Source organism: Amorphotheca resinae, assembly GCF_003019875.1.
Source record: "Amorphotheca resinae ATCC 22711 unplaced genomic scaffold M430scaffold_5, whole genome shotgun sequence".
Lineage (NCBI taxonomy): Eukaryota > Fungi > Ascomycota > Leotiomycetes > Helotiales > Amorphothecaceae > Amorphotheca > Amorphotheca resinae.
In genome coordinates this window covers 2,011,520-2,030,812 of record NW_020194475.1, presented here as the reverse complement: position 1 = coordinate 2,030,812, position 19,293 = coordinate 2,011,520, and the positions used below count along the sequence as shown (strand labels likewise).

General features: G+C 51.4%; 6 protein-coding genes across 6 annotated transcripts; 2 read left to right on the top strand and 4 right to left on the bottom strand.

Annotated features, from left to right (window-relative positions):
* Positions 1 to 219: 219 nt before the first annotated feature.
* M430DRAFT_100421 (hypothetical protein) lies at positions 220 to 1,780 on the top strand (the record flags this gene model as incomplete). The annotated part of the gene is made up of 2 exons (XM_024860629.1): positions 220 to 324; positions 377 to 1,780. The coding sequence occupies 2 exons, from the start codon at positions 220 to 222 to the stop codon at positions 1,778 to 1,780; spliced, it is 1,509 nt and encodes a 502-aa protein (XP_024721962.1).
* A 249-nt stretch (positions 1,781 to 2,029) lies between these two features.
* M430DRAFT_34885 (hypothetical protein) lies at positions 2,030 to 3,555 on the top strand. The gene has a single exon (XM_024866628.1). It carries the CDS (start codon positions 2,410 to 2,412, stop codon positions 3,547 to 3,549), a length of 1,140 nt encoding a protein of 379 aa, XP_024721961.1. The 5' UTR covers positions 2,030 to 2,409; the 3' UTR covers positions 3,550 to 3,555.
* Positions 3,556 to 5,054: 1,499 nt separating this feature from the next.
* On the bottom strand, positions 5,055 to 7,700 carry M430DRAFT_34884 (hypothetical protein). Its single transcript, XM_024866627.1, has 5 exons — positions 7,456 to 7,700; positions 7,347 to 7,392; positions 7,142 to 7,291; positions 6,917 to 7,093; positions 5,055 to 6,871 (listed from the first exon to the last, which is right to left on the bottom strand). Exons 1-5 carry the CDS (start codon positions 7,501 to 7,503, stop codon positions 5,325 to 5,327), a joined length of 1,968 nt encoding a protein of 655 aa, XP_024721960.1. The 5' UTR covers positions 7,504 to 7,700; the 3' UTR covers positions 5,055 to 5,324.
* A 415-nt stretch (positions 7,701 to 8,115) lies between these two features.
* Positions 8,116 to 9,694, bottom strand: M430DRAFT_99990 (hypothetical protein; the record flags this gene model as incomplete). The annotated part of the gene is made up of 2 exons (XM_024870238.1): positions 8,116 to 9,115; positions 9,162 to 9,694. The coding sequence occupies 2 exons, from the start codon at positions 9,692 to 9,694 to the stop codon at positions 8,116 to 8,118; spliced, it is 1,533 nt and encodes a 510-aa protein (XP_024721959.1).
* A 985-nt stretch (positions 9,695 to 10,679) lies between these two features.
* On the bottom strand, positions 10,680 to 11,796 carry M430DRAFT_50326 (hypothetical protein; the record flags this gene model as incomplete). Its single annotated transcript, XM_024868141.1, has 2 exons — positions 10,680 to 11,576; positions 11,791 to 11,796. 2 exons carry the CDS (start codon positions 11,794 to 11,796, stop codon positions 10,680 to 10,682), a joined length of 903 nt encoding a protein of 300 aa, XP_024721958.1.
* Positions 11,797 to 16,920: 5,124 nt separating this feature from the next.
* On the bottom strand, positions 16,921 to 18,645 carry M430DRAFT_101119 (hypothetical protein; the record flags this gene model as incomplete). Its single annotated transcript, XM_024860682.1, has 3 exons — positions 16,921 to 17,163; positions 17,233 to 17,817; positions 17,842 to 18,645. 3 exons carry the CDS (start codon positions 18,643 to 18,645, stop codon positions 16,921 to 16,923), a joined length of 1,632 nt encoding a protein of 543 aa, XP_024721957.1.
* Positions 18,646 to 19,293: the final 648 nt, after the last annotated feature.

Below are 19,293 nucleotides of genomic sequence, written 5' to 3'. Positions count from 1 at the left end.
ATTGGTCGCGGTTCCTTATCTGCATAAACATCTTCATCCCTTATCTGCATAGATAGTTTTATGCATCATTGCGACCAATGGTATAACCAGTAAGGTACCTTATGTCATCCACTATTTATGTAGATACCTGAGGCTTTGCTCGACCTGCTCCAGCTCCCCCAGCTCTCCCAGCTCTATCTCCCTTCACCACGGCTACCTCATAGCCTCGCTCGAGTGAAGATGGCATCGTCCGGTGTGAGGCAATGTATTCGCGATGCCACTCTCTATCTCGTCTACCTCATCTTCGTCACGACTCTGGGGCCGCTACAGTTTGGTTTCCACTTGGTCTGCGCTTCCCCCTTATCTGCTATGGGCCTCCTTTCTAACCGCTCTCCAGTCCGAACTCAACGCTCCTCAGGACATCATCACCTGTAAGAAGCAATCCGTCGCAGAAGATGTTGCCTCACAACCCGACGCCAAACTCCCGCAATGCATCCCCATGAGCGAGGCCCAATTCGCCGCGCTTTCGTCCATGTTCGTCGTGGGGGGCCTGGCAGGAGCTCTGTTTGCTGGCCCGGTGTCCACGGCGTATGGCAGGCTGCTTTCGATGCGGATTACTAGTCTCCTCTTTATCGTGGGTTCTGCGCTCGAGACAATGGCGGCCACAGTCCCTATCATGTCAATCGGGCGATTCCTGGCCGGGATTGGAGCTGGCGCATCTACAGTCGTCGTGCCATTATACATCTCGGAGGTGGCGCCGCCGAGGGAGAGGGGCTTATTTGGGACCATGACGCAGGTTATGATCAATACTGGGATTCTATTCACGCAAACACTGGGGTATTACTTGAGTAGGGGATCACTGTGGAGGATTATACTCGGTGTTGGGACGGGCTTAGGACTTCTCCAGGGCATTGGGTTGTTCTTCGTCCCGGAAAGCCCAAGTTGGATGGCAGCCCACCGAGATGCCCAACGTGCCGTCAAAACGTTGCAACGGATCCGCGGCCAAGGGCATTCCATCGCGGAAGAAATCGAAGACTGGGATGTGAGCCAGGCCACCCCCGAGGAACAGACCTTGTTGCGCGATCCCGAGTCTGTCTCGCGTCGGGGATCGACAACAAGCAAAGCATCGCAGAAGTCCATACAGCACGTTGGCTTCTTCGGTGTAGTCCGCGACCCCCTCTACCAACCTGCCATCATTGCTGTCATCGGGATAATGTTCGCCCAACAATTCTGTGGCGTAAACAGCATTATGATGTACTCCGTTTCTCTCCTGTCCGGCGTTCTTCCCATGTCCTCCTCCCTACTCACCATTTTGGTCTCCGTCATGAACCTTGTCGCTACAATTGCATGCGCGCCTCTTGCTGATAAGATTGGCCGGAAAGCATGTCTTCTCCTCTCCATCTCCGGGATGGGGTCGATGGCCTTCTGTCTTGCTCTATCCCTTCGCTGGGAAACCAAAATCCTCTCTGCCATTGCCGTTCTTCTCTTCGTCGCCTTCTTTGCCACAGGCCTCGGCCCAGTCCCCTTCATGATGGCTTCGGAACTCGTAGGTCAGGAGGCCGTTGGGGCCACGCAGTCTTGGTGTCTGGCTTCCAACTACGTCTTTACGTATATCGTGGCACAGTTCTTCCCGATTGTCAATGCATGGTTGAACCAGAGATTTGGGGGAGCCGGATGGGCCTATTTCATCTTTGCGGGATTTGCGTTGGTATCCTTCCTATTTGTGAGTTGGAGGGTCCCGGAGACGAAGGGCAAAAAAGATCCGGACGAGGTTTGGGGAAGGACTCGGCGGGTTGATTGATGATACTTTTGGCGCGAGCAATTGGCAATTGGATCTCAGGAGTTCGGAGATGGGTCTGGGAACATACGGTGTGTACTATTATCGGGGTAAGAGGAATTTGATTTTGGGATGTTCCTCCTGTGTTTCTGCCGGTCATGCACATGGAGAAAGAGGAAAAGGGGGGGGAAAGAAAAAAGGGGGGGAGCAAAGAGACGCGAGATCCGAAGTGCGGGGGCCCACACTCTCGCTTCCCCTATCACGTATCCCGCGTTTCCTGATGGCGCAATTGCAGGGGCCGAAGTGCAAACATGACGATGGCGATAACACGGGATAAGAGAGAGCGACGTCCCACGTATAATGTATAACACGGGCAACAGAGGATTCCTTCGGGCAGACCCGATAAGGCAGCTGCTGCTGATTGATAATCGATCCAAGAATGGCGCCAATACGAGGCACATGGCGAGGAGACGTTCGTCCGAATCCGGCCTTTTCAGAATTTATATAAGAAGCTCTGCTCCCCTTTTCTGCTCTCCTTTTTTCTCCAGTTCTCATTCTCTTATTCTCACTCTGTCATTCTCCTACGACAAGTAGGACCATATCGATTTCAAGATCAACGTTGACTCCAGAGTCAATCCGACAGAGCGACCAATATGGCGACGACTGCGACCCAGACCCAGACTCACGAAGTCTCCCCCTACGACTTCTCCCAGCTGGAGCCCTACGTTCATCCTCCCGAGACCAAGGAGGATCTGCCCTGGTCTGAACTCGTCACTCTCGATCTGTCCGACTTTGACCGTCCTGGCGGAAAGGAGCGCCTGGCCAAGCAGCTGGAGCACGCCGTCCACCATGTCGGCTTCTTCTACGTGAAGAACTATGGGCTCACCCAAGAGGAGGTCGACCGCCAATTCACGCTGGCCAAGAACTTCTTCGCCCTCCCCGTTGACGAGAAGGCCAAGTTCGAAGTCGACTACGCCAACGCAGACTACAATGGGTGGCGCCGGTCTGGGCTCCACTCAAGCGGCCCCGTAAAGGATAACATCGAGATGTACAACTTTGCCAAGTTCACCAAAGACTTTGAGGGCAAATACCAACATCCCGATCTCATCAAGGCGCACCTCCCCGAGATCGAGAAGTTCTCCAAGGCGCTGCACTCCAACGTCGTGCTGCCACTCCTCCGCCTCTTCGCCATCGTTCTACAGCTCCCCGACGAGGACTACCTCGTGCGGCAACACACGTACGAGAAGCGGTCCGAGGACCACTTCCGCTACATGCTCTACCACAAGCGCACGCCCGAAGAGCACGAGGCCAGCGGGTACGGGCAGACGGGCGGGCACACGGATCTGGGGACGCTGACGCTGCTCTTCCGGCAGCCGATCGCGGGGCTGCAGATCCTGGGTGAGGACGGCAAGTGGACGTGGGTGTCGGCGCAGCCGGGCACCATCACGGTCAACCTCGCGGACACCATCTCGCACATCACGGGCGGGTACCTGAAGAGCTCGGTGCATCGCGTGGTGGCGCCGCCCAAGGATCAGTGGGCCTACGACCGGACGGGCCTGTTGTACTTCGCGCGCCCGCATAGCGATACCATCCTGGTCCCGATCGAGGACAGCCCGGTGTTGAAGGCGGCGGGGGTGAAGTCGCGGTTCACGGAGCCGGTGAGCATGGGCGACTGGGTGAAGGCGAAGCAGACGCTGCAGCTGAACCCGCAGATCTCGGCGAAGAAGTATGCGGAGTCGGGGGATGGGACGGTGGAGGTCATTGCCGGCTTTAGGGACCGGAGGTATCAGTGATGTAGCATAATATAATATGTCCATGGCCATTTATCCCGCGAGGCATTTTCGAGCGTGATGTTGATTTTTCCACGGTAGACGAGACGTCAAGAGCTGTCCGGAAAACAAAACGTAGAACCAGTGTTATCAACCTCTTTGCTTCTGCAACGTCTGAGCAGATACAGTACCAGATTCAATCTCTTATCTTTCCACTCCCAGGGCTTATCCCTTCTAAATGAACGAGACACGAGTGTGGATCTAGGGACTGTTCAGCGAGGGGAATAGTGCCTTCCTGGACACATGTAGGTAAGGTACTTCACCTAGGTAGTTAACAACAACATGCGAATGAATACTCACTAAACATCCATCCATCCATCCCCTTGGATTTGGATTGATGGGGAGGAGGTAAAGAGGGAGTGGGAGTGGGAGATGGTGAGGGAGGGGTGAGGAGGGGCGGGGGAGGGAGGGGGGGGGGGAAGGTAGGGAAGTTAGTTGTTGTTGTTGTTGTTTGTTGTGGCTGGAGAGAGAGAGAGAGAGAGAGAGGATCTTTTGGGAATGTTTGGATGGAATGAAATGAAATGAATCTCTACATTCTGCATTCCCCATATTAATTCCCAGGACTCTTTAGTTTCTATCTCATCTGAGTCATCTAGCTCCTTTTCTTCTCCCCGCCTCCTTCTCCGATCTTCAGAAGTCGAGTAGATTGTCGCATTATTCCATATGCGCTGCCAATTAACCGGGGATTGAAGCGGATTATGCTCTTCCTCCTTCTCCTTCTCCTTCTCTTCTATTTCCATTTTTGTATGCATTTCTGTATTCAGCTCTGGATTCATGGTGGTGGTGGTGGTGTTCGATTCTTCGAAGGAAGATATGTTAGTCCAGAGAAGCTCGTCCTTCTGGATACTTGGTTCCTGGGGAGGGAGCGGGGGGTAGGGTGCTGCGTGGCTTTGTGGATTTTTTAGAGATTGCACGGTTTGGTATTTTTGCGTTGTATTATATTGGGGGGTTTTTGGGAGGTTTGGAGTGGGAAATGCGAGATAGGATGGATTGATTTGTTCATATAGAGAAGTTGTTGGGGATGAATAAATGAATGAATGAATAAATACAAGGCAACTATGAGTGATCAAACACTGAAATGAGTCTATCTACGTATATCAAGGACTCGCGAGGCTTTAGTATCGGAATATCTGAGAGTGAGTGATTGACTGATGATGCGATGCTTTCTTGTCTCTTTGAATAATACTAGGTGACGACAGTGGATCTTCGGGGTTCGATATCTGGTGAAGAGTGTGTCGTGCGTTCTAGGAGTTATAGGTTTGGAAGATATGCTCATAGGATGAGTTTGAGTCAAGAATTTGATTGCAGAAACGGTAATTCAGCATCCAATTTGGACGGATTCTGTTATCTGTCATTCATTCATTCATTCTTTCTTGCTGAGATGATATGATATGATGGCATAGCAAAAGAATGGATGGCGGGATAGGGTTAATTAATATAAGGGAAAAAGGAGAAGAGGTAAAACATGCATGCACACTCCATATCCGATTATATTTCAATGTTTCATTGTCTCCATGAAAGCATAACCGCTCTCAGCTAGAAGATTCGCAGTCCCGTCATGGATCCAGGGAAGTATCCTACTTACTCATGTGGATCATTCACACCCTCATAACGCCAGCCCTACCTACAAAAGCCCAAACCGCGCTGATGCATAAACCACATCTGATGACTCGACAAAGTACCCAAACACCAAACATCACACATATCCAACCATCAAGATAACAAACCTCCACTGGGATTTAGAAATCAGGATTGTCAATAACCTCTGCCATCCTCGCCGCCTTATCCTCCTTCAACTGCTCCAGTAAACTGTCCAGATTCTCATCCATATTCTCAAAGTCCGTGTCCACGCACTTGGATATCAACCGCTTGTACTTTTCTCCCTTTTCGCCCGCGCCAGCCTTCGCTAGCCCATCGACATAGGCCTCGACTAAGTTCTGTCTCTTGGCTTGCTCGTCAAGTAACGTCTTTGCTAGCATGAGTCGCTCAGCCATATCATCTTCATCACCTTGTGGCACGTGACCATTCTGTTTGGTCTCTTCTCGTTGCACTAGCACTTGAAGTTGAACTTTCTGCTGCTGTTCGACAAGAGAGGTGACGAGCTTTTTCGTACGTTCTAGCTCATTTATATTCGCTTGTTCTGTTTCGGGATCCTCTGCACGGTAGCCGAGCTCGAGAATCTCATCGCGGAGTTGAGCAAGCTCCATCTGCGTCTTGTTCAGGATCATCTTGGCATTCTTCTCTGCTTCAAATTGCTGATTCAGTTCTTCGTCGAAAGAGGCCGCTAATTCGCGGAACTTATCAAGAACGAGAGGGGTGATCTTGTTTTCAATGGACATGGCAGCCTCAGAGTTGTGAGATACGGTGTGACGGGAGGTATAGTTTGGATCATCAGGTGGTTCGTAATGGGCAGGTGCGAATGGTGAGGAGGATGCGGCCGGGTAACGATTGTGAAGGCGCTCTGAATTTAGAGCTGAAATGAGCTCCTGAGCCGTCTCGCCGTTGTTGTTCGGGATGTCAACCGATGCACCACGCCCCATCAACGCTCTGACACATTTCCGGGCCTTGTTTCGAGCCGCGAGATGCACTGCCGTATCACCATTGCCATCTTGCGCATCAATGAGACGTTGGATGTGTTCTGGCTCTAGCACCTCTTGCATCTTGTTGAGGATGACATCGAGATAGTAGCGAGCACAATGGTTCTTGTGATGGCTCATGGTAATGTTGGCGGCGTGATGAATGGCTGTCGATCCGTAATTGTCAACATGATCAATGGTTTCGATTAGCTCCTTGACAACTGCCGGCATCGTCTGCTTATCCAAGCAGTTGGTGAACAACACAGCGCGGATCAATGGCGTCTCGCCCCGCTCGTTTCGAGCAGCAATATCTCCACCAAATCTCTTCATCTGCTTCATGACCTCAACATCGCCCATAGAGGCCGCCCAGTGCATCCCAGTGTGCCTGAGATTGTCGACTGGGAAATCAGGTTGGAAGTTAGGGGGTGGTTCTGGTTTTGCAACACTACCCGGTGCTTCGTTTGACATCATGAAGTAGTCGAGAAGCTCGTCGGCCCAGATAAGGTGAGCTTGTTCGGCGGCATCGCGGGCTTGCTCCTCACGTTTGCGCTTGCGATGGCCAGTTGACTGCGCAGAGACATCATACCGGTCATCTTCACCTATGAATGAAGCTGAAGCAACTGTAACATCGTCTGCCATACTCTCATCATCATTCAATTGGGCGCTGATATTCTCATAGTCGTCGACACCACGCGGTGTGGGCACTGGTTCTACCTTGTTAGCATTGCCTTGATAATAGACTATAACTGACTCACTGTTTCCCCATCTCGGAACCGCAGGCTTCTTAGGCGCCTTTGGCTTGTTTGTGGTATGTTTTGGAGCGGGGGGAGGGCTCAGATTGCCTGGGATAAACTCGAAGATGGTGCGGAGTTTCTCATATACGCCGTTGCGCTGGGCCAAGGCTTGACCGGACTCGAGGGGAACCCATGTACCTGGAAAGAAGTCAGCAGAGGAATCGTATAATCAAACTTTATGCGCACCCTGATATTTGCCATATCCACCCTGGATCTTCTCATGCAGCTCCTTCTGGACTTCCCTCTCCAGAATTCGGGTTCTCGCGGGCTTGTCGAAACCGGCGGCCTTCAGAATGTGTGTCGCATTGATCCAGTCATCAGAACGGCGGCGCATAACTGATCGCACTGGTTAGTAGAATCTCCCATCGGACCCATCATAATGGGGACTCGCCATGCTCCTTGAGGCCTTCTCCAAACTGGTACTCGTAGACTGGGATCTGCACGGTGTTAGCCAGGGAAGCTCGATTAAAGAGCAGCTATAGCAGCTGTAGAGCGCATACATTACTATACGTTGCCGTATAGACACCGGGCCCCGTAGGCTTGACCATCTTGCGCTCCTGTTGCTACAATGTAGACGGTGGGGATCTTGGAAGACGAGGTATGGCGGTAAGTTCCGAAGAAAATAAGGTGAAGATAGAGGGCAAACGTGTTACATTTGAGTCAGGCTTCCAATTCGCGTTGATTGAAATCTTTTCGCGTCGTGACAGGGGGGCAGTATTGACTTTGTGGGGGTGGAGAATTAGAGGTGAGGTTGATTGATGGTCGACGCGACGCGATCTTGCAAAAGAGACGACGCGAGGCACTTTCGGTGCGGTGGCCGGGAGATCACGTGAATCCAAACCGCGGGTAAGACAAAGGGGCGCGTCTATTCACTTCCAAGTTGCTGCGTTGAGGGACCGGGTTATGTGATACCACCTGGATATTCATCCAACAGTCTAGACACTGTATAACAAGGAAAGTAGATTATCGCGTCAGTGGCAGCGTGTGCATCACTGTCTGAGCGAGTTCCTACGCCCCCTTCTAAATATGCATCTCTCATCCAAACGCCTGATTGCACACCCAGACACCCATTCATGACCCTTCTTCTAATACTAAGAGCCGCCCATTCTACAATCTAGATGCCACCCAGATGCTGTCCAGATACTGCACAACCCTATGCACTAATCATCATCCTTGTCGCTCTCATCACTATCACTCAAATCGACCTGTTTCTTCCTTCTTTCCTCGCTCATCTCTCTATACGTGCTGTAACTCAGCAATATAAACGCCGCCACAATCAGTAAACCGCCGCCAATAGCCGCGGGAGTCAATGTTTTGCCTCTCCATAGCCAATCCACGATAGCCACCAGGAAGATCGTCAAGAGTGCGGCAACACTACTGAGGACAGGACTCGTGAGGCTGATCAAAACCAGGAAAGAACCCGAGAATGTTGCATTTGCGAGAACCGAAATAAGCAGCATCCAAGCAGCTTCTCCTCTGGGTAACTCAAAGGTCTCAAGCCCCAGAACATGAAGAATGGGAAGTGGGAACCAAAGAACCAGAAGAGTAAACAAGCCAATCAAAGAACCAAACGTGTTGGCAAAGATCATGCCGCGACCTGGGGAGGTGCCTTCAGGAGGGCAGGCCAATCTCTTATAGAGCACTTCGTAAAAGCCATACAACACACTGCCGACGCCAATGATTAAATTACCGGCTACGACATTCTTTGGCTCTGACGGGTCTGGAATTTCACCCTCTTTCTTGGTGGGTGCGTAGGAGACGATCAACACGCCTACAATAGCCACTACCACTGCAAACGCTTTATCGAAGCGGAGCTTCTCTTTCAGCATTGGAACGCTGAAAGCATAGGCGAAGAAGGCCGAGCAGTTGTAAATAGCTGTGAGGTCGGATGGGGTTGTCATGTCGACGGCCACATACCAGGAACCACCAGCAACAGTGAGCGCGCTGGTAATGAAAGCTGTCATTCGAAGAAAGTATGGGATAGGAGAGTGTTGGCCTCTAGGGACGGAGAGTTCTTGTGTTTCTACCATTTGGGCCGTTGTTCGGACAAGATAAACGTGTCGTCGCCAGAAGGCCTCCCACGGCATCTGCCGCTTTTGTAGTCGGAGGATGAGGAGTTGGAAAGGCCATAATAATGACCATGATCCGTGGGTGAGGTACCTGGTCTGAATTAGACATGGACGATCCCTCGATATGCAATACTCACAGCATGCAATACGCCTTGTTCCACCCCAACTCGCTCTGGATGTATACAGCTGTTTCCGTCTGGACCACGAAGCTGACCAGACTCAGCAGCAGGAAGAACGCTGCATAGGTATATTTCTTCCTCGTCGCCAGCTTCGCCTGCGTATCCGGACTTCGACTCCTCATCGTCGACCTCCGCGTGAATGAGGGAGGATGTGCGGGGAGTTCTGGGGAAGCATGGTAGCCTGTTCTACCCCTTTCCTCATCATCCTTATGCAACAGCGGCTGATGCGATCTGAGATCAGTCGGCCTGTGGAAAGGCGAACGTCTGTCCCCCATATCGTCTTCTGAATCAGAATCCTCTCCTCTGAACGAGACGTTCTTCACAGCGCCGTCCCTCTGCTTTACGGCTGGCTTACCCGAAGGATCCAAAGAAGCTGGCCTCGGAGAGGTTCTGGATATGGGTGTTAAGGAGTGCCACGACGGATTGCGCTCGATGGTTGTGGGTTGCTCGACATTGGGGATGCTGGGTGTTGGATGGTCGCTCCGAGACATTCATGCGATTCGAGAGACGTCCGGGGTGTGCGCGTAGAGGGGGGGAGAGTGGGATAGATCATTGGCAGCTGTCCAGTACATGAAGCTGGAGATGTCAGACCAATCAAGCGTCATGTAGCGCCATTGACGCCAAGTCCCTGGATTCCCGGATTCCCGGGGCGGATCAATGGATAACCCGGTACGCCCCCTTTGCGGCCCCGGTTCCCCCACACAGTGGTTTCTCATCACGTGCCGTTCCGATCAGACACGGCTGAGGTCTTTCCCTCCTGCAAAGTGATGATATATGAGTTGCATGCTGATACGCCCTTGCAAGCCCTGAGTGTGAAGTTTCTGAGAGTTGAATTGGGTCTCTGGATGTCGGGTTATCCATTAGGCATTCGTCCATCAAGCATTCGTTCATAATGAAGGCACATCCTACCCCTAATCTGCATCGATTGTGCCTCTAACCCCATCAGGCGCTCCCGAGTTGGCATAGACAAGGTTCAATCAAAAGGAACATAGGACGGTGAATACTTCCGCTGTTGTCTCTGCTTCGGCTTATGCAGAGAGAGGGGGGGGATGAAACATGCGTATCTCATGAGAAGCCAGAATGAACGTGAGGTGCTTCAAGTTATGCTCTAACAGCACACATCAGCATTTTCTGCTGTGTTTCCTAGATAAAGACAATCCAGATACAACAGGATGAAATATGAACAGTACACAGTGTGCGCAACGGGTCGGGAAACTGCAAAATCAATCATGCATGAATCCATCATGAGCCCATTACTGCCGGCCCTCCTGGACGAGACCTACCGAGTTGGGGCAACAATCTGGCTGGTACCTTGGGTCAAGGAAACAGTGGAAGGATGGATGCAGCTCGTAGCAATCATCAATCAATGGTAGAAATCCCGAATTCGATTTTTGGGCCTTCTGGTAAGCCACTAACCCCAACTCCACGCTAAAAAAGCAAAACCATATGTCCATATGTCCCGTGCCAACATAATGATCACAGATAATCCTTCTTCTTACTCGTACGGGTGTACTGGTTCAATCTCCACTCCACATCGCCATCCTTGTTCTCCAACGTCCCCCCTCTGATTTCGAAACATCTCATCGTCATCCTTGGTCCCACTTCCGCCAGCTCAACGCTTTGGTATCCGGTCTTTACGAACACATGGTGCCGGACCTCTATGCTATCCTCGATATTCTTGAATGTAACAACTCGGCTTCCAATTTTCGTTCTGTTTGTGATCGCTTCTCGTGGTGGGAAGATGTGTTTCAGTATTCTTACGATCCGGAGACCCAGTCGCGATGTGAAACCTTCGAATATCAGGTGGGGGTAGGATTCGCTGACGGTACCGCGAGAACTGTTTGGGATATCATGACGAAGGACGACATTGTGTAGAGAGAATGATACGGTTGGCCCATGTGGGAAGTGTGATAGCGTCAAGGCAGTTGGTATACCACGGTGTTCATGAAGAAGGATTATGTCTGAGAGGCCGGATGCCTGTGCGGATTGTACGAGATTTGGAAGGATGAGGTTTCCTCGGTTCAGCCGTATGGAAGTTGGGAGTAATAATCGAATTTCCTTGGCAAAGGAAGATAATCGTGTGGAGGGATCTCGTGAGGTCGTGACAAGAACCCGAGGGTCGACGATCCCAGACAACTGCGCGTACTCATCATCCAAATCCAGCTCTTCATTGACCGTCAAGTCTGGTTTTGATTCGTCGTACTTGTAGTCCTCCCGAAGCTTCTTGTCGTTCGCAATGGCAGGGTCCAGAGGTTTTCCCGACGCCAGGGAAGCCCGTAACTTGGCTCGTTTCTCACTTATCTCAGCATCTCGCAGTGTCAAGGCTCGACGGTAGAGGTAATCTCTCCGCTGCCGGTTTTGCTTGCGTTGTACCTTGGGAGATAATATTAGCAGCCAATCGTCATAGGGGTCTTGCAACGTATGCGGGAGAAGAGTAGACCGGCATCCTGTTCTGCAGTCTGTTCCCCGCTCGAGGCTTGATTCTCGAGGCTGGGACAGTTCAAGGGCCAGCTTGCTCTCCTTTACAGATAACCTTCAAAGACAGGTATAACTGCTCGAGGGACAATAGAAGCAGACAGTAACTCACAAGCATCTTTTCATACACCTATCGTGGCAAAGCAAATAATCCGGTGGATGAAAATCAGTTTCTGCGAGCATATAAATTTCTTAGCGCTGAAAGTTTATCTGGGAGGACGGAGGACGGAGAACCGGTGGAGGAATAAAGAAACTCCGGCCCACGCTAGTTTGACAGTGAAATCCCGTACCTTGTCGCGGCTCCCCAACCCACCACACTTCGATCCCGCCTTTCCACCACCAAGTCTCAGAGAAGGTTTGTCTGGTCCAACACTGCGAATACTGCGTACAGAGGTCGCCAGTACTCGTGCGCACCAATAATGACTTGAGAAGTCTTCTTGTGTTTGAGACAAATCTTCTTTCTTGCGCCACAAGGCTGCTCAACCAAACAAATTCTGAAGTGAGTATCCAGTGCCACCGACCCCCCTGGCCACCGGCTGCGCCTGAGACGGTGTTCTAGGACCTGGCTTGCTGATGCGTTTTAGCTGAGCTATCAGAAACTGATCTTCTCGGTTTTCTTCAGGAGTCAAATCAAGCTCTTCCCACATCATGGAGGGCGCGTTCACCCACCTCGGAAACCACTTGATCTCGGACTCTGCTGCTGCCATCAACGCGGGCGCAGATGATTTTTCTAACATTGACCCGGACGAAAGCCTACTTTACGGGCAATATGGAGGCCGTGGGGGTTTGGGTACTAGCAGAAGACGAAATGATGACGACGACAATGAGACAGAAACCTTCGACGACGATGATGCTGAGAGCTTGGCCAGTGTCCCAGTAGAGGGTATGAAGACATTGGGCTTGAGGGGGGTGGAGGACGAGAAGGAACTCCCGGCACACGCATGCGCGTAAGTTATTACGCCACTACAGAGTTCATGAAGCTAATTGTTGTGTCAAGGTACTGTGGAATTCATTCCCCAAGCTGCGTTGTCAAATGTCTGGCATGTAGCAAATGGTTTTGCAGCTCTCGAGGTAACGCCACCTCCTCCCACATTGTAAATCACCTGGTTCGCGCCAGGCACAAGGAAGTTCAGCTTCATCCGCAGTCGACTCTCGGAGATACGGTTCTCGAATGCTATAACTGCGGTACAAAGAATGTTTTCTTGCTTGGGTTCATTCCAGCAAAGTCCGATACTGTTGTTGTACTGTTGTGCCGCCAACCTTGCGCATCGACGCCGTCTTCGAAGGACATGAGCTGGGATATTTCAAGGTGGCAGCCCCTTATCGAAGATCGATCATTCCTACCATGGCTTGTCTCTGTCCCTAGTGATGCCGAGCAACTTCGCGCCAGGCATCTTACTCCTCCCAATATTGCCAAGCTAGAGGAGATGTGGAAGGACAACGCCAACGCTACTATTGCGGATCTTGAAAAGGCAGCCGGAATCGATGATGAGCCTGCTCCCGTTCTGTTGAAATACGACGATGCCTATCAGTACCAGAATGTCTTTGGCCCACTGGTGAAAATCGAGGCGGACTACGATCGTAAACTCAAGGAAGCCCAATCTGAGGATGGTCTCGTAATTCGCTGGGATTATGGTCTCAACAACAAGCATCTGGCGAGTTTTATCCTTCCAAAGATTGAACTCGGGGATGTCAAACTTGCCGTTGGAGACGAGATGCGTCTGAAGTACAAGGGCGAACTGCGACCAGCTTGGGAAGGTGTTGGATACGTTGTCAAGATCCCGAATAATCAGTCGGACGAGGTCACTATCGAACTTCGAAAGGTTGGCAACGATAAGTCGGTACCGACCGAATGCACGCACAACTTTTCTGCCGATTACGTTTGGAAGGCAACGTCATATGATCGTATGCAATTTGCCATGAAGACGTTTGCTGTTGATGAAATGAGTGTTTCTGGTTACATCTTCCACAAGCTACTCGGTCACGAAGTTGCTGCAGCCCCGATGAAGATCCAGATGCCCAAGAAATTCAGTGTTCCAGGACTTCCAGAGTTGAACAGCAGTCAAATCAGTGCTGTCAAGAGCGTTTTGCAGAAGCCTCTCAGTTTGATCCAAGGACCCCCTGGAACCGGGAAGACTGTCACCTCTGCAACCGTCATCTATCACTTGGCAAAGGTTAACGGTGGCCAAGTCCTAGTTTGCGCTCCATCGAACGTTGCCGTCGATCAGCTTTGCGAGCGAATTCATCGTACTGGCCTCAAAGTTGTACGTCTGACTGCCAAGTCCCGTGAGGATGTCGAATCATCAGTTGGATTCTTGTCCTTGCACGAGCAAGTTCGCATGAACGATAGCAATCTGGAATTGACGAAGCTCGCGCAATTGAAGAGTGAACTGGGCGAACTTTCCAGTCAAGACGAGAAGAAATTCAAGACTTTGACCAGAGCCGCCGAGCGCGAAATTCTTAGCAATGCCGATGTCATTTGCTGTACTTGCGTTGGTGCCGGCGATCCTCGACTTGCTAAGATGAAGTTCCGGACTGTCCTGATTGACGAATCGACACAGTCTGCCGAACCTGAGTGTATGATCCCATTGGTTCTCGGATGCAAGCAGGTGGTTTTGGTAGGAGATCACCAGCAACTTGGTCCGGTCATCATGAACAAGAAGGCTGCGAAGGCTGGTCTCAATCAATCGCTCTTCGAACGCCTGGTTATTCTTGGTCTGATGCCAATTCGCCTTAATGTCCAGTACCGCATGCACCCCTGTCTCTCTGAGTTCCCATCGAACATGTTCTACGAAGGCTCACTTCAGAACGGTGTCACCATGCAGCAGCGACTCCGACGAGACGTAGACTTCCCATGGCCTGTTGCAGATACTCCCATGATGTTCTGGTCCAACCTTGGAAACGAAGAAATCTCTGCTTCCGGAACCTCTTACCTGAACCGAACTGAAGCCTCAAACGTGGAGAAAATCGTTACGCGTTTCTTCAAAGCCGGCGTTCAACCTGCCGATATTGGTGTCATTACGCCTTACGAGGGTCAGCGAAGTTTTGTTGTCAGTTCCATGCAGAACACGGGCACATTCAAAAAGGAGAACTACAAGGAGATTGAAGTTGCATCTGTCGATGCCTTCCAAGGTCGAGAGAAGGATTTCATTGTGCTCTCGTGTGTCAGATCCAATGACCACCAAGGAATTGGTTTCTTGAGTGACCCTCGACGTCTCAATGTCGCCTTGACTCGAGCAAAATATGGATTGGTTATTCTCGGTAACCCTAAGGTCTTGTCTAAGCACCCTCTCTGGCACTTCTTGCTACTTCACTTCAAGGAGAAGAACTGCCTTGTTGAAGGTCCACTGTCCCACCTTCAGACCTCTCTGCTCCAGTTCAGCCGCCCCAAGACTACCTACCGCGGACCCCAGCGCTACCAGATGTCTCATGCCGCTTTCAATGGACGCTCCGGTCTTAATGGTAAGAGCCATCAAGACTACAGCGATGCCGGTTCTTTGATGAGCTACATTCCTGACGATGTCTCCTCTGTCCACTCATCGGCTCTCGGCGGCGTCGGTGTTGGTTCGGCCTTCCCTCCAATGTTCTCCAACTTCAGTCCTGATGCATGGCCGGGTCTCGGCGGTCGCCCTAATGGTCCGAAAGCACGTGGTCGCGGACCAGAGAGCATCGCTGGGGAATCTGTGGCAGCCAGCGAACTCACCGATACAACAAGCAGTATTCTCGACGGCAAGGGTGTTGGTCAAGGTGGCGTGAGTCTCGGTCCTCGATATGGTGAAGCCCAAAAGCAAACCAGTCTCAGCCAATCTGATCGTCTGAAGCGGTACGTCGAGTCCGGTGGCCGCATAGCCGATTACAAGACAGGTGATGCGGGAAGTGTCTTCGGCAGCAGCTCCTTGTTGAGTGGGCGCCGATTGGATGACGACGAGAAGAGTGTCTCTACAGCATTTGCAAGCCAGGTTGGTGGTGGTTATGACTGATTGACGTCCCGATGTCCGATCTTCACTGGACAGAAATCTTGATGACTGAAGCGGATCTCTCCGGGTCCTCAAACAACACGGCTGGTTGAAACCCGACAATCCGAATCTGGTCGATCAGTCGACCGAGCCTTGTCAGAAAGTCAGGTCATCACCCCACCACACCACACCCGGCTGCACTGAGACCCCTATCTCGCATGACCCTGAGCTCAGTCAGGGCCTTGCCCGGTCAGCCAGCCAGCCCAAAAAAACGTTGGAAACGTATCACAGATTGCGGAGATGGGATTACGTAGGTAGATTGTTTATGGTAGTTGCTCTTGTTGCGTGCGGAGGATTGATTATCTTGCGAAGAGCCGAAAAAAGGGGCGGACAGGTTGAACGGCATGTACAATGGCGGCATGTAACAAACAAACGATCAATTTTTTGAGCTGGTCGTGCTTGGGATTTGATCAGAACGGCAGAGCAGCCGCCGTCATGTCGAATATTGCGTGTGGTTAGTCAATTTACCAACCTTACTGCCTCTGTTTGCAACGTGAGATGCATTGATGCGCAGTGATGACAATGTTCGCCCATGATTTCCTCTCCTCAAAAATGTATAAGGAAGGTATCCTAATTCCAGAATCCAGACGTAAATGTCCAATGGCCACGAACAAGTTTTTTTTCAAAACTCGTAGTAATAAGAATATCAGAAAACCCCCAAAATATCCCTCCCTCCCCATATCTCATCTCATATCATTCCAAGTTTTATCCCCCTCCCCCCCCGGTGGGGTCGCTGATATATCCAAATTACACAATCTCAAACAAAATCAAACCAAACATCCAACAAAACCCTCGGTCGTCTAGTTGGTTTATGGCGTCCGGCTGTAATTTGTACACAGTCTCACCGGAATGTCGCGCGTTCGACTCGCGCCTGAGGGATGTGAATATTCTTTTTCTTTTTCTTTTTTTTTTTTTCTTTTTGACTTTTTTTTGTGGGTGGTTTTATTTTATTTTTTGGAGGGGTGTTGTGTTGTGTTGTGTTGTGTTTTGGATTTTATTTTTTGGGGGGTTTTTTGGGTTTTTTTGGCGAGGTCGGTGGTGGGGGTTAGCGAGCGAGCGGATAGGGGGGTTGGAATTTGGATTTGGATTTGGATTTGGGAGAGCGTAGAAGGAAGGGGGGTGAATTATATGTATGTACGTATAAGCTATTCAAATCAATCTCTCATCTACCTACATATGGCATCTACAGCCTCTTTTCCCCCTCCCCCAACATACCTAACCTCATCTCATCTCCCAACCACCTGTCTCCCCGCATAATATCTATACCTCTCAGCCGTCCTGACGCGGAACCGCTTCCCGTACAAGATAAACACAAAGACGAAGAGTAGCACCACGGTGCCAATCACAGTGATGGTGACGATCATGTTCGTGATGCCGACGGCGTCGACCCAGGGGCTGAGGGCGAAGACGAAGATCGTCCCGATGACGTTGCGCGTGAATGTTACGCCGACGAGGGCGTCGCCTACGATCTGTGGGTGTTTGCGGTTAGCGGGGAGATGGGAGGGACGGGATAGAAGAGGGGAGGGGGGTGAATATACGTCGGTATAGGAATCTGTGATGTATGTCAATGCAATAGTGCTAATGGGGGCGGTGCCAAAATTGCAAATGGCGTAACCGACGGCGACGATGGGCCAGGACAGGCCGTTGTTCAGACCGATGCCGAACATGAGGGCGCCGGCGGGGACGAACGGGACGAAGGGGGCCATGGCCCAGAGGCGCATCTCGGGCTCGTAGACGCCGTGGTTGCGGTGCGCGAGGTAGAGGATCGAGCGGTCGGAGATGGGGCCGATGAGGAGGGCGCCTAGCGTGGTGCCGATGAAGCTGGGGAGGCTCATGAGCCCGATCTGCGCGCTGTCGAAGTTGTAAGGCGGGAGCGTCATGGTGCTGGAGAGTACCGTGACCATGACCGTCGACCAGGCGAGCATGACGCCGTAGACCCACGACATGTAGAAGACGGCCGGGAAGGTGAAGAGGACGACGGCGGGCTGGTAGCCGTGGCGGGCGAAATCTTTGAAGCTGCCTGTGGAAGTGGTTGCGAACGCGAGTCTTTGCCAATAGGTCTTCCGCGGGATGTTTGGGTTGATGACAGTAGGAATGCTGAGATCCTGCGTTTGGCTTTCTTCCTCCTTCTTGCAACTGCTGGTGACTTCAACCGGCAGAGTCTTTTCCTGCAAGATACTAGACTTGTGATCCGCTTCTGTCGAGGGATCTTGCTGGCTTTCCGGTGAGACCCCAGTTATTTGGGAGTTGCTAAACTTGGTCTCTTCATAGCTGAAGAAGAACAATACAGCGCAGACGCCGAAGAAGATTGCACACCACCACCAGACCCAGCGCCAGCCCTGGGATAAGGTGATATATCCCGCGGCGACGGGGGCCAGCGAGGAACCAAAATTGGAAAACCAGACGTAGACAGTGTTCGCCAATCCGCGGTGGTGGACGAAATAGATGTCGGCGATTGTCATCTGGACGATGACTTCGGCCAGTGCTCCAACCATACAGCTGAAAGCATTGACGAGCAACAGATCAGCGACGGTCTCCAGCTTGGCAGACCATACCGAGACGGCGAACTGCGCGAGAGTGCTGACAACATATATAGGTCGACGGCCGTATTTGACCGCGAAGGGGATGAGCAGGAAGGCCCCAAAGGCTAGGGTCCCACAGCCGATGGCATAGCTATCATTCAGAATCGAATAGCTGAAGCCGAGCTCCACATTCATCGGTCCCCAAGTTGGCGTTGCAGCGTCGATGAGGGCAAAGACCATCATGGCGTAGAAGGAGCACAGGGCAAAGTTCCAGTTCTTCCGCCAGTTCGACCAGTTGAGAGGGTCATTGGGATCATCGCTCGGCCGTGGCTGGAGGATGATGTCCTTCCCCTTGGTCACGGTGAAAGCTTCGAGGCGCACAGTTCCTGGTGGCCACATCTCGGGGTTCTGCTCGTCGAGAGAAGCCATGGCTCGAGAGATACTTTACCTGAGGAATGAAGCACAAAAATTGAAGCTGAAAAACAGCATAGAGAGAGCAAGAAAGGAGGAATGGGGGACGACTGAAGTATCAAGATCCATATCTACACACACTTATGTATGGCTCTGTATATACATACATACTAGTATGTATGTGCGTTATCTCTCAACAGGCATGTCCACCATGGATGGAACACGCACGCACGACCACAAGAAGAAGTTCGAGTTGATGAACGATGTAGATCAATCATCGGTGATTGTATACCAAACGCAGAACAACTGATAAGGCGGCCAGGATCGGGCTTCAAAGGTTGGTCGTCGCAGAGATAAGCATTTGATAAGATGGGGTAAACTCCAGCTTTGCCCCTGATAAGAAAGTCCATGCGTGACGGGGATGCGACGTGTGCAGCTGACTGACTTAAGAGCATAAACACGATGTTTGCAGATAGAAGATGATGGATGTTGAGGAAGAGATGAGAGATGAGAGATGAGAGCTGACAGGTGAGGGATGACGGTTATTAAATAGCCGAATTCAAGGTTCGGCCGAGGACTGATATCTCGACACCACAAGAACCCTGAAACAAGGTATTCAAAGCAAAAGCATAATTCTCGAGTTTCTTAGAGCTTGTTTCGACGAAT

Bases quoted from the DNA above. Each gene is read 5' to 3' on its own strand.
- M430DRAFT_34885 (XM_024866628.1), top strand. From the start codon at position 2,410: ATGGCGACGACTGCGACCCAGACCCAGACTCACGAAGTCTCCCCCTAC.
- M430DRAFT_34884 (XM_024866627.1), bottom strand. From the start codon at position 7,503: ATGGTCAAGCCTACGGGGCCCGGTGTCTATACGGCAACGTATAGTAAT. The intron at 7,094-7,141 runs GTGCGCATAAAG...ACTTCTTTCCAG, and splicing joins TGGATATGGCAAATATCAGG to GTACATGGGTTCCCCTCGAG. The intron at 6,872-6,916 runs GTGAGTCAGTTA...CTAACAAGGTAG, and splicing joins GGTTCCGAGATGGGGAAACA to AACCAGTGCCCACACCGCGT.